This window comes from Solanum dulcamara, chromosome 10 (genome assembly GCF_947179165.1).
Source record: "Solanum dulcamara chromosome 10, daSolDulc1.2, whole genome shotgun sequence".
Taxonomy (NCBI): Eukaryota; Viridiplantae; Streptophyta; class Magnoliopsida; order Solanales; family Solanaceae; genus Solanum; species Solanum dulcamara.
The window spans coordinates 55,474,856-55,487,815 of record NC_077246.1 but is presented as its reverse complement, the minus strand read 5'-3'; the positions used below and the strand labels follow the sequence as shown (position 1 = coordinate 55,487,815).

At 34.0% G+C, this 12,960-nt stretch overlaps 1 protein-coding gene and 1 long non-coding RNA gene across 4 annotated transcripts; both read left to right on the top strand.

Annotated features, from left to right (window-relative positions):
- The first annotated feature begins 3,330 nt into the window (after window positions 1–3,330).
- LOC129871471 (serine/threonine-protein phosphatase PP2A-2 catalytic subunit) lies at window positions 3,331–10,433 on the top strand. 3 transcript variants are annotated; one of them, XM_055946385.1, is made up of 7 exons: window positions 3,331–3,500; window positions 3,603–3,868; window positions 6,253–6,367; window positions 8,338–8,446; window positions 8,530–8,607; window positions 9,477–9,668; window positions 9,822–10,433. In XM_055946385.1, the coding sequence occupies exons 1-7, from the start codon at window positions 3,490–3,492 to the stop codon at window positions 9,993–9,995; spliced, it is 945 nt and encodes a 314-aa protein (XP_055802360.1). In that variant the 5' UTR covers window positions 3,331–3,489; the 3' UTR covers window positions 9,996–10,433. The 3 variants fall into 3 exon arrangements, with proteins under 3 accessions (XP_055802360.1, XP_055802359.1, XP_055802361.1); XM_055946384.1 differs by having other exon boundaries at window positions 3,332–3,458; XM_055946386.1 differs by having other exon boundaries at window positions 3,332–3,540.
- Window positions 10,434–10,845: 412 nt separating this feature from the next.
- LOC129871472 (uncharacterized) lies at window positions 10,846–12,732 on the top strand. Its single transcript, XR_008762260.1, has 2 exons — window positions 10,846–12,103; window positions 12,172–12,732. It is a non-coding gene; the product is annotated as an uncharacterized LOC129871472 (long non-coding RNA).
- Window positions 12,733–12,960: the final 228 nt, after the last annotated feature.

Genomic DNA, 12,960 nt, shown 5'->3' with positions numbered 1-12,960 from the left:
GTGATTCACAATTAAATTATGAAGCTAACAATACCAAAATCATGAAATTCAGGTAAAAGGGTCAAAATAGCTCAAATTCTGATTCCAAAATGGGGTTTAAATTCAGGAATTTTTGGATGAAAATGATCCTCAAAGCTTTATGAATCCATCCAAGAAAACCATTTCAAGAACGGAGTTCAAGACAGCCCATAATCCTCATTTTAAGAAATTCCAAGTTCTTGAAGAAATTCCCAATATTTTGGGGTCCAAAATCCTTAATTCGAAGTTAAAATCATGATATAATGGATGGGTAATGTAGATTTTAGGTTAAGAAAGCTTACCCAATCAAATAGTCTAGAAAAATCACTTTACAAATCACCCACACGAGTTCCCAAAGTCTGAAAATGAAGGCGTGGCGTAAAAATTCCAGGTGTCGCTTAAGAGGCACAAGGATCATTTTCGTGGAGGTTGCTTTTGTGACCCTGGTTTGCTTTCGTGAACCCGCTTAAGTGACCCTATTCCCTAAATCGGCAGCCTTCTCGCTAAAGAGGGAGTTCTCTTAAGCAGCAACCCTTTTGCTAAAGAGGGAGTTTGCTTAAGCGCCACTCCCTTCGCTTAAGCGAAGGTTGCACCAGATATCAGTAAAAGACCCAAAATGCACAAGTCTCAAAGTTATCAAATTGACCCCCTAGATTCGTTCGGAATCCCGTACATACAAATCATATATGCTACCTTACTAATTTTGATGTTCCGGACTCAAAGAAAGTGTCAGAATTTAAATTTGAAGTTTTCTTGATGCGTAATCCAACAAGTCACAATCAAACTAACTTTAAACCTCAAAAGACCAAAACGCCCTTTGAGTTTCTAAAAAATACATAGGAACTCTCCCTAGGCCTAAACTAATCCCCTGAATCTACTGAGTTGTTGGAATTCAATTCCGAGCATCGAATCTCCGAATGTTGACCAAAGTCAACTCTGTAATCAAAATTTCAAGAATTTTCAACTTAGAACCTTAAATCCTCGATATAACTCTGAATCTGATTTTGTCAATTCTTCTAGAACAAATTCCACAATTTGAAGCTGATGGAATCGATGGAATTTCATTCTGATACTCAAAACTCTGAATGACATCAAATATAACTTTTTGACAACTTTAGCCTTCAAAATTCAAATCTTTCCAAAAACCCTTAACTTTTCAAATAGTTTCATAAAACCGACTTCTAATACTGATCAAATATGACTCGGGATTACTATCGAGAGGGGTAAAACGATCATCTCATAAAAATTATCAAAAATGACCTTTAGGGTCATTACACCATCCACCACCATCCTTTATCATCCACCACCATATATCCAATTTTCTCCTCTCTTGTCATTTCTTGATGTAGCAATTTTTTTAGATTAAGCAGTAATTATAGAAGTAAAATGATGATAATATCAAATAAATGTTATTTGACCATATGTAGCCCCAACAATTTGCTATCTAATTTTTGAAATATAAGAGGCCTTTTAGTTCCCTCAAAACTCTTTTTTGGAGCTATAAAAACTTGATACAAGCTTGATTTTTTGTTTTTCTTCGATCTCCTCTTTCTTCGGCTTCAACTTTGTTACACAAGCTTATCCCCAAAAAATTAATTTCTAAAATCCTAATTTTTCACTTTCTAAGGCTTCTAGCTTTTCTTTTTTGATGGTCTATGGAGATACGAAGATGGTCAAAAAAAAAGAAGAAGAAATGATGAATTTAAAGGAAAAGACAGTAATAGTGATTATGGTAGTTGAATTATGAGTAAAAGCTTGTGACCCAAATTAATGTTAAATTTGGTGATTATAATAGTTGTATTTGAAGGACAAGATGGTGGTAGTGATCATGTCAAATTTGAAAAATAGGGTCACGATGGTCCGTGGAGATGATGAGAAGAAAAAAAGAGGTGCTGCAATTTTTTTTTAATTATTGAAATATATATTTTTTAAAGTAATTAACTAAATAGTTTTAAAAATAAGTTTTTTCTCATAATACATTTTTAATAATTATTTATGATATATTTTCCTCATTTCTTCATTAAATTTGTCACTTTGACAAATCATCGACGAGTGTATTACATTCTTTTTAATATTTCTGCTTATTGTAAAAAAATCTCACAACGACATAACAGAGCCATATATAAGGTGTTTAAAATATACAACATATAGTTAAGGTGTCTAAGTGAAAGGTAATATTAATTTTACATATCGACGATGAATTCTGCCTTTTGCTTATAAATAAATGCCAAATATGACATATTAAAGGCCAGTTTGGTCATGCGATATGAAATCATGATATTAAATTGAAGTTTTGTTTAGACATGCGATATGGACTTTTTATGTTGTATGTCTTCTCATTAACATAAAAAATCATAAGTTGTATAACTATTAAAATTATCTCAATTCTTTATTCAATCTTACCAAATAAATAAAAATTTATAAAATCGCATAATATGCTATTAGAAGACTATTCTTAAAAATATACAATATTTATTGATCAAACCTTAATTAATTCAAAGAATTAAATATAAGTTGTTGTGTACTAATCTTTGATATAATCCTTTCACATAATACGGATAATCTTTTATATCTTATCCACTGTGAAATTAATGTCATTGTTGTGAATCTTTCTTATCCCATTGTGATATTAATGCCATTGTGGTGGTTATAAAGTATATCTTATCCTATTGTAAAATTAATTTCGTTGTTGTGAGTCTTGGTCACTTAATATAATGATGAAAAATTATTTTTTATTAAACGTTGATTTGAATGAAGTAGTAAAAAAATTGATTGGTAAATAAATTTGATAAAAAAAATGAATTTGTGAATTAAATGGTAAAATAGGAATTAATTTTATTTACATACGAAACAAATGGTAAGTAGATATAAATGTGGGGTTGTTTTTATAAAATATAATCTTGTAAGTCAATTTTTGTATTTAAAAAATTCCAAAATTATGATTTTTGGAGAATTTGAGATTTCATCTCATGAATCGCATGTGCAAACATTGATTTCATTTCATAATTTCATATCACATGTCCAAACGCCTATTATGAACCATATACATTAAGAACCATATAGATAAGTAGACTATATTAAGGTTCAAAATGAAAAAAACACATACATTAAGCACCATTTTGATCATTTTTTTTGAAAAATTAGGCCATTCATTTAAATATTTATTTTGGAAAAAATGATTCAGTAGCCGACGCGTGTCACCATAGGTATTTTATTTGACCTGGCGGAGCCACCGGAGAGGAATTGACGTGCATTTCCATTTCATTTGAATTTCATTTCTTTTTCCCCCATAGATAAGATACAACACCTTACTAGAGACAAACATATAAAAATCTTCTCTAAAAATTAATTATAACTAAACTTTTTTAACATTTTCAAATAGAATTTAGGAACAATATTCATATGAATGGAGACAAATATCATAAATTGGAGATAATTGGGTGATTCAAACCCTAATTTTACTCTTTTCCGATGCTTAATCGGTTGTAATTTTGGCATTTTTAACCTTAAATTTAATCTCCGGTACGTGAATTCGATTTGATTAAAATTTGCGTTTCATCAATTGATCGGCGTGGAATTCGCAGATCGGCGAGGAAAATGCCGTCGAACGCAGATGTAGATCGGCAGATCGAGCAATTGATGGAGTGTAAGCCGCTACCGGAAGCAGAGGTGAAGACGTTGTGTGATCAAGCGAGGGCTATACTTGTGGAGGAATGGAATGTGCAGCCAGTCAAATGTCCGGTCACAGTTTGCGGTGATATTCATGGACAGTTCTACGATCTGATTGAGCTTTTCCGGATTGGTGGAAATGCTCCAGATACAAACTATCTCTTCATGGGCGATTATGTTGGTGAGTTTGAGATTTTTTTATTTTTTTTTGGATTTGGGAGATTTGATGAGTGTTTTTTTCCCATTTATTGGGGCTGTGTATTTGTGTTGAATTGAAAAGTAAGGGTTTGGTGGTCTATCGATCCTATACTAGTTAGGCTCGGCTATATATGACTTCTATGCACCCATTTATTTCGTGGATGATCCTCCTCTTACATCCTGTTTGTGAGGCTTTGCTTTTGAGTTCACATATATGGAGTTTAGAGTTTGGTAGTCTATGTATGTGGTAATTGCTAGTCTAGTCATGGCTTGCACATTAGTTTTCTCATGTATGTAATATAAATTTGGCATCACCATTGTTGACATGAACGGAAATTGCAAATAAGTACAACCCTAATGTTACCCGCCTAGTGGTCAATGAGGTGCGATGAGAACCAGTCACATGTTTGACTACCAGTGAAGGCAAAAAGTATTTGGTGATTTCCACCCATGCCTAAGCCTTGGTGGACATAGTTACTTGGTACTTGTGCTGGCGGGAGTCAGTTGGTACCCAATGGAATAGTCAATGATTGAGCAAGTTGATCCGAACACCACCATCATAAAGAATAAGAAACAAAGCTAATGTTAAGATCTCTTGAATGACGATGCAGGTTGTGCAACATTGTATAGAGTGCAATGTGTAGCTTTTATGCTGAGCATCTATAGTTTGTTTCAAGCTTGAACAGTCATACGAATAGTTATTCCTTGTTAAAGGTGCTTCAAAATCATCCATATAAGTGCAGTTCATTTTTTTTGTTTGGAGCAATTCAGTATATAATTGCTCAATCATTGACGACATGGAAGATATGATGCCATTGCTGATGGCAGAGTTACTGTCATGTGCCATTCCTTGTTTTGGCAATGCATATTTAACACATGTTGTTTAATAACAGATACTGGGGCTTCACTGATGAATCATTATTGAGATGGGATTTATTTATGTGCTGGTCATTAAAAAATTGACTAAGTATGATACCAGTCTTGATAGGAGGTGAAATATGGAGGCCTTTTCTTTCATTAAGCTTGTTAACTTAAGATGTCTGAATCATTAAATTTTGGTTACATCCTCTTGACATTCAGGATTCTAGGTGTTGAAAAAAATTTGAGCCAATCAAAAAGTTGATGACTGAAACATTTCATCAACGTTTTGATTGGCAATTTTTTTATTCATAAAAATATATTTGGAGTTTCGCTTTTCATTACATGATAATTTAGTTGCTTCTCGTCTAGGTAGATTTTTTCCTTTTTTGGATTTTTGAAGTGTGGGTGTACAGGTTATTCCCATAAGTGAGTATTTGGTGTGTTGGATATGTTTTCTCAAGCATGGTAAGTTGGTGAAATAAGACTTTACAGTTCATTACATTTTTTTTAATGAAATAATTGAGATATCAAACAAAAGCATCCAGAAGATGCAGAGGTTACAAAAGAGATGGAATCATCAGCCCAAAACAATTGACTAAAAAAAAAGCTTTACAGTTTATTTTACATATAAAGATAAAATTGTCTTTTAGAGTCTAGTGGTAAGAACGCAGTGTCATGATGTGCCGGTTAGGCGCACTTCACTGGCTCGAATTTTGCCATAAACAAACGCCTAGTATTTAAGTAAAGAGGGGAGAAGGCCAGGCCCATTATCTACTTAGTTTCGAATTATGCGCCATGGCTCCCAATTATTTCTTGGTTATCAGAAAAAATAAAGAGTTGTCTTTTCAAACTTTCTTTTCATTTAATTCTTCTCGTTAGTTGAAGCATTTCTCATTAAAAAGCCTCTACTTTGTTTTCTTTATGTAAGAAATTTATTACAGCAACATCAAGTGTGCATTAGAATTCTGCAGTCTTTTCCTACTAGTCATCATTGTTTTCCTATATTATACTTGTCAAAGTCAATGTTACCTTCTCAAAAAAATATAATACTTGTCAAAGTTTCTTTGTTCCCCCAACTTTCATGTCTGATATGGTCCATGGGTCAATACGTGGATCCATAGATTGCCTTAGTTTTATGAGTAATTGGCACGTCTTCCTTTCTCTTGTCATGATTGTAGGACAGGCTTTTGATTGTTTTCTTGTTTTCTTTATTATACTTTCGTATTTGAGATACATTCCGTCATGGAAAGGTTGCTCACTACATAAGCCACAACAGCCTGCTCTCTTATATATTTTGTCTGTTACTTTATCTACAGTTCTGTGTTTCATCTTCCCGTTCTTTGCTTTTATTTCTTGATATTAGCATTGTTAGTTACCTTGTTGGACAAATATATTATTGTTCACACTTCAGCCAGAGAATTATATTGGCATACCATCTATTATTAATAGGCTGTTCAATGACTGCAGCATTCACATTTATCACTAATATACTTTCAATGGATGCAGACCGTGGGTACTATTCAGTGGAGACTGTCTCACTCTTGGTTGCTCTGAAGGTCCGTTATAGAGATAGAATCACAATTCTTAGGGGAAACCATGAAAGCCGACAAATCACTCAGGTGTAAGTGATTTACTTTTTGATCTTGAATATTAAATTCATTCTGAGCTGCAAAAATGACCTATTGAAAAATAACTTTTCTGTTTCTAGATTTTCTAGTTACGTGTATGAGGATGTGTGGTTGTGTACACATAACACTCTTGTATTTTCTTCTCATCTCTTGGTATTTTGATCCCAGCTTCTTTACACTCCAATTAGTCAAAGAAAAAAATAAGTAGAAGAATGTTTATAAGCAATGCTGTAGCATTATCTGGAATAGCCTCTTCTGCATCGTTTGGTGAATGATATGTTGGTCTATGCATTTCAGTTGCTTATCCTTTAACCCGCGGTGTAAGATATCAGGGTAGTTTTCTTTTGAAAATGGTTCAGTCGGTGGAACTATCTTGTTATCGTGTCTTTCTAGAAGGGACTTCATTATTCCTTTTTGCTTATGCCCTCGTTTAAAAAGAACAGGAACCTTAAGAATTGACTTCTATTTTTTTTTCAAATGTCTTTTGGTTAGGGCTTACTGATACGTTACGTGAGTATGTGTTATTGAGTGTAGGTCTTCAACTTCTCAGCTCTTCCCGAGAAGAAAGATTTAAAAAAATAGAATCTGAGGAGAACCTGAGTAGAGTGTAGTGTTCATTCTACTTAGAATTTACTGTATAAAGCCTTTCTTCTTTTAAGGAATTCCTTGGTTTTGAGCATCTTGTTGATTGAACGGATAACTACACCACCGTCTTAGATCTGAACTATAGCAGCAATAAGAGGAGCTATAACTAGAGGTAAATTGGAAAGAAGGGGAGAGTTTGCATACCTTGACAGCAGGAAAACAGGAGATGAGCTCTATTAGTGTTCTGAAGCCATTTAAAGGCAAGTCAATGATGAGGGAGTAGTTGTTATAGAGGATAACATAATGGCCCTTCTATCCCCTTTTTCGTGTCAAAAAGATTCTGGGTTGTCTGCCAATCTTGGAACTGGAATGGGTTGTGTTCATCAGCTAGATTAAACCAATGGAATCAACTAAACCAAGGATAATAGATCTGAGAAAGTGACAATCTCCACCTTGTATAGATTTCTTTAATTCTATTTTGCTCCTAAAAAAATTCGGCCTCCAATGAAGGACCATCATAAAGAAAAGAATCTGGGGGATATCAAATATAAAGCTGACTCCATGTTAAAGATCAAGTTTAATTGTATACTTTTGCTTACGTTCTGGTGTAAAATGGACTATGTACATAAGGCTGAAACATTGTAAGACTTTACTAGTTCCTACAGAATTAGATGGGATTCGTTTTTGGCTTTTTGGATGAAAATGTACAGCACCATCATAGTGCTGCTCTTATTAATAAGATTAACATTTATCCTCCAAAATAATCTTCTCCTTTTGTGGTAAATTTCCATCCACATTCATCATTTTCTTGTGCTTCCAGGTTGATAACTTGATTTTAACTGCCAGTTCTTTGCCTTATTCCTTTTTGTTCTTTATACTGAAGTAGTGGTTTTGGAGCGAGCAGGTAGCATGATATATTTTTTCCTTTTAATAATTGCAATTTTATCTTTTCAAACATCCAAGCTTCTAAAGTGAATTTACTGTCTTCCCACTCATTATTTTCTTCTTTAGAATATGATTGCTATGTTTGTCCATACATAGACGCCTTCTAGTAAAAACAGTGCAAAAGGCGATGAGGAGCTAGTTGCAAGTTCTGGGATTAAACACTTTCTGTTTGTCCTTGCCCATACTCTCGCTAAAGTTTCTTTCCAACCACCAGATAGATGTATAACATTTGACGGACTGATCAAAAGAAAGGAGAAAGAAAAGAATAGACAATTGACCATTGGATATCAACAGATGTATCTATAAGTAGTTCGTTAGGAATAATTACTTTTGTATTTCATTGTCTATTGATGGTTTACCAAAGCTGTGAGACTAATCTATGACTGCAGTTCAATCATGTATGGTGGTATTGAGATGCCTCTTTTCCTGACAGGTATGGTTTTTATGATGAATGCTTGAGGAAGTATGGAAATGCCAATGTTTGGAAGTATTTCACTGATCTTTTTGATTATCTACCACTGACAGCACTAATTGAGAGTCAGGTTTGAGATGTTACTCCATTGGCTTATCATTTCAAGAAAAGTGCCGACACAAATTTCTAGCTTAACTCTTCTTTTTGTTTTAGGTATTCTGTTTACATGGAGGACTCTCCCCTTCTTTGGATACACTGGATAACATACGATCATTGGACCGTATACAAGAGGTATTGTACTTCAGGTTTTTATGCTTTAATAATACAGGAGAATGCTTTCTTTTGTATTTACTACTAGCTCTTCTTCTTGCTCAATCTCATGCCTATGATCCATATTTGCACTCGAAAGTTTAATTACTCCCTCTATGCCAATTTATGTTTCACTTTTTCGTTTTTGGTCAGTCCCAATAAGAATGACACCTTTCTGTAGATAATAACTTTTAACTTTTTATTTATCCCTAATAAGATGATTTCTAGCCACACAAATATCTATGACATATTTTACACCACAAGTTTTAAAACTCTTCCTTACATTCTTTAACTCTGTGCCCAATCAAACATCACATAAATTGGGGCGGAGGGAGTATTTCAATTGAACTTGCCATTGATGGTTCGGTCGATTGCAATAGTTTATAGTAACTTTTTATTAGGATCTATAATTGTATTAATCTAAAGAGATATGTCCCAGTTTACAAGTGGTATGTCGTATTAGTTTACCATAATGTTCCAAGAATCGAACAGGAAGGTAGTCGAGTCTTTCTTGATTTCTTTTCTTTTTTATAATTTGTCCTGTATAATTTGTAAATGTTAAGTGTGTCATAGAGGTCTTAATGCAGTACAGTCATAAATTGTTATCTGCTATGGGAAAGGGATCTGCTTTTTCAATTTCCTCATGCTAGAGATGAGATTTTTAGTACTTTTACGTCTTCTGATATTTACCTGCAAGGTAATCTTACAAAAATGCTATTCTCTATTGCTTCTTGAACATGTAGTCCTGCGGCCCAGTGGTTTCCATTGTTCCTAGAGTTTCATGATTATAGTTCTATGCACATTAATGTTGCTGGTCCTCATCAGTTAAGTAAGTCATTCGGTGTTATCAGGTTCCACATGAAGGACCAATGTGCGATCTCCTGTGGTCTGATCCAGATGATCGGTGTGGTTGGGGAATATCACCCCGAGGGGCTGGTTACACCTTTGGACAGGATATAGCATCTCAGTTCAACCACACCAATGGGCTCACTTTGATTTCTAGAGCCCATCAGCTTGTCATGGAGGGTTATAATTGGTGTCAGGTTGGTGAACCCACTAAACAACCCCCCCCCCCCCCCACCAAAAGAAAACGCAAGCGAACTACCAGAAAATTTAGAAACTACTTCCGTTTATTAAAGTTGAAATTGCTTAGTTATTACTTTGTATTTACGTGGTATTTGTTATAACTTCGACAGGATAAGAATGTTGTGACAGTATTTAGTGCTCCAAACTATTGTTACCGGTGTGGTAACATGGCTGCAATTCTAGAAATAGGAGAAAATATGGAGCAAAATTTCCTTCAGTTTGACCCAGCTCCACGGCAGATAGAGCCCGACACCACAAGGAAGACTCCTGATTACTTTTTATGATTCCAATGGTTGCACTAATTGTTTGTAGCTCATTGACGTCGTATTGCTGTAGATGTGTCTTAAAAAGAGGAGTTTTATCATTTGAGGATTATTCTCAACATCATTCTTTTGTTTGGAGGTCGTTCTGCGGCTGGTTTTGGATATATATATTCCTGAGGTTCATCTGAGAGTTGAGAAGAGGCACTGAAGGTTTGTCATGTATATTGTTTTTTTTTTAAAGGGAGCAGCAATAGCATGGTGCATTGTGTCCTATAATTTTGAATTTTGTGCTAGAAAGGTATTTCCCATCCCAAGTCTTTCATGGTCAGTCACCCCTATCCCTCTCTTTCTTTTATGGACATATTTCGAACTGTGCAGAAGAATTGAAGAGGAAGTACTCGGCATTTGTCTGTATATTTGGTGTTCCATAGGATGTATCTCAAGTTGAATTTTCCTCTTCGTTGCGGTTTTTGGTGAAATCACAGTTAAAATCTATGTATGACGAAAGTCTAAAATGAAGTAGAATATACAGCTCTTAAAAATTGTTGATTAGTGTATACAATTTAATTTTTTTTCCTGATACGTTTATAATACAAGTAAGATATTGTTTAAAAGTATGTTTTTTTTAATCTCCTTTGAGAAAAGGAGGGTTTTTGTTTGCAGATTAGTTATGAATTTTAAGACAGCTTCTTAGGCCTGCATAGAGGAGGAACCTGTTTTTACTTCCTTGAAATATAGCTAGCATTTGACCATAAGTTTTGGATAAGAATTTAAAAAATTATCTTTAGATATTTGTTTATTTGATGAGTTAGTTTTTAGGGAGAAATTCTACTTTCATTTACAAAATTTTAAAAAATTATGCATGTCCAAATTCAACTGAAATTTTCAAGATTCAACTTCAAAATAAGCTGATCAAAACTCTACAGTATTAACATCATTTTTGTGGTTTTTGCTTCTTTTGGCATAATTTTTGTGTACCATAAAAAAGGTACAATTGAATTTGTAAGCAAAGTTTAAAGAATATAGAAATTGAATTGATTGATCAATGCTATAAATGAAAAGATAAGTAAAATAGTTGAAATAGATTAAAATAATGTAGGTTGTATTGGCTTAAGCTTGATGATATCCTCGGGATAAATTCGATAGTTCCTAATTAGTATGCATTGAATGCTATAAACGGAAAGAAAAGTAAAATAATTGAAATAGAACAAAAAAATGTAGCTTGTATTGGCTTAAATCTGATGATATTCTTAGCATGGGAGAAATTCGATAGATCCTACTAGTATGCAACAATGATGAACCTCGAGCTATGCTTTTAAACAAAGATACAAGTACTCCTTCCATTTTGTCAAATTTTGACTTAACACACGTATTAAGAAAACAATAATTGGTATAGTGAGTTTACTATTTTACTCCTATTGATTAATAGAGTTTTAAATAATTTCCTCACTATATTTTTCAAAGACATTAACTTTATATTAATAAATTGAGGGTATAATAGAAAAAAAATTATGTTTTCTTGATTTGTCAAAATTGATAAGTAAAAAGAAAAATTAAATTAGGAAATATTTGACAAGTAAATAGGGATGGAGGGAGTATTTGATAGGAAGAATTCGATGATTTACAAGGTGATGATCCTACAACTTTTATAGAGGTGGCTTTTTAGGAACTAATTGCGAGGTATTAACCCCTTATTAATTTATGATAAATAATTGATTGAATGATATTTAAGAGTAAATAAGTAATGCCCAACGTCGTCTATGGGTCGATTTGGCAACAGCTAGTGTTGGCGGCTGATTTTTCTTTCAAATGTTTTGAGTGCGTTATATCACATAACTACATCTAGTACATAAAATTTTATTTCTTTTATCAGTCCTCCAACATTGACTAGTAGTATGATCTCGCCTTTTGTTGTTTCACTAGTCATGTTGAATCCAGATAGAGCCCTTACGATCAGAATTATCCTATTCAGTATTTTTATTTTTTCCACCACCGTTCAAGGGATTATGTTGGCAGAGCTATCTGAATTTATCAATAAACTTTTAATTTGAATGTCACTAATGCTTACGATGATTACCAGACCATCGTTATGAGGCTGGATAACGCCCTGCAGGTCGTCATCGTTGAAGGTAATGGATTTTTCCACCCAAAGTTTTTTCCCTCTCATTATCGTTACGTTAGTATTTTTTGACTGCAGTAAATGTGACGTTGTTTACTTGTGCTCCTCCAATTATCAACATGGTCTGATGCTGCTAGTTGAACATGTGCTTCAACATCTTTACTTTTCACAAAGTTGCATTTAGCTTAGTCACTGAGGAATTGACCTTCTTTTAGCAGTCAGACCACCTCTTCTCATACATGGCGGTAGACTCCAGTGCGGCGTCCGTGAGTTTCATGAAATTAGGGTTGAATCTGATTGGTTTTGACCATCTTGCATATTTGACTTGTCTGATGGCTCCCGCCAAGTCTCCAAAGTCTACATTGAAGTATACTCGAATAGGTGCAATACTTTTATATTATTTATTTTTACCATTATTGGTCTTGCTACATTCTATTCAATAGGCTTCTATTATGATTCTGATCACTTCTTTTTATCATACTTTGCTTTCTCTAACGCTTGATAATATCTCGGGGTCTTTCCATTAAAGGAAAAGGTTGATACCTTTTTCTAGAGGCTTTAAATCGTAATCCATACTCCTGTTGTGACTAATCGTTCCTGTGTACATTAATTGAATCAACTGGTCATTTTCAACTCTAATTTTGAATTCGTATCTGTCATGAAAGTCTGTCCAGGTGGTTGTTGAAAATTCCAATAGATTTTCCTTCAGTTTCAGCGATGCTCTTGAACTTATGGGGTTGAGTCCCTCGCTAGAAGCTTCTGTCGCCATTCATCTGAAACTGAAGCTAGCAACATCCTTTCTCTCTGAAAGCAAATTGCAAATTTTCGGAGAAATTCGACATCTCCTTGAGAAAATTTGAAGCCTTT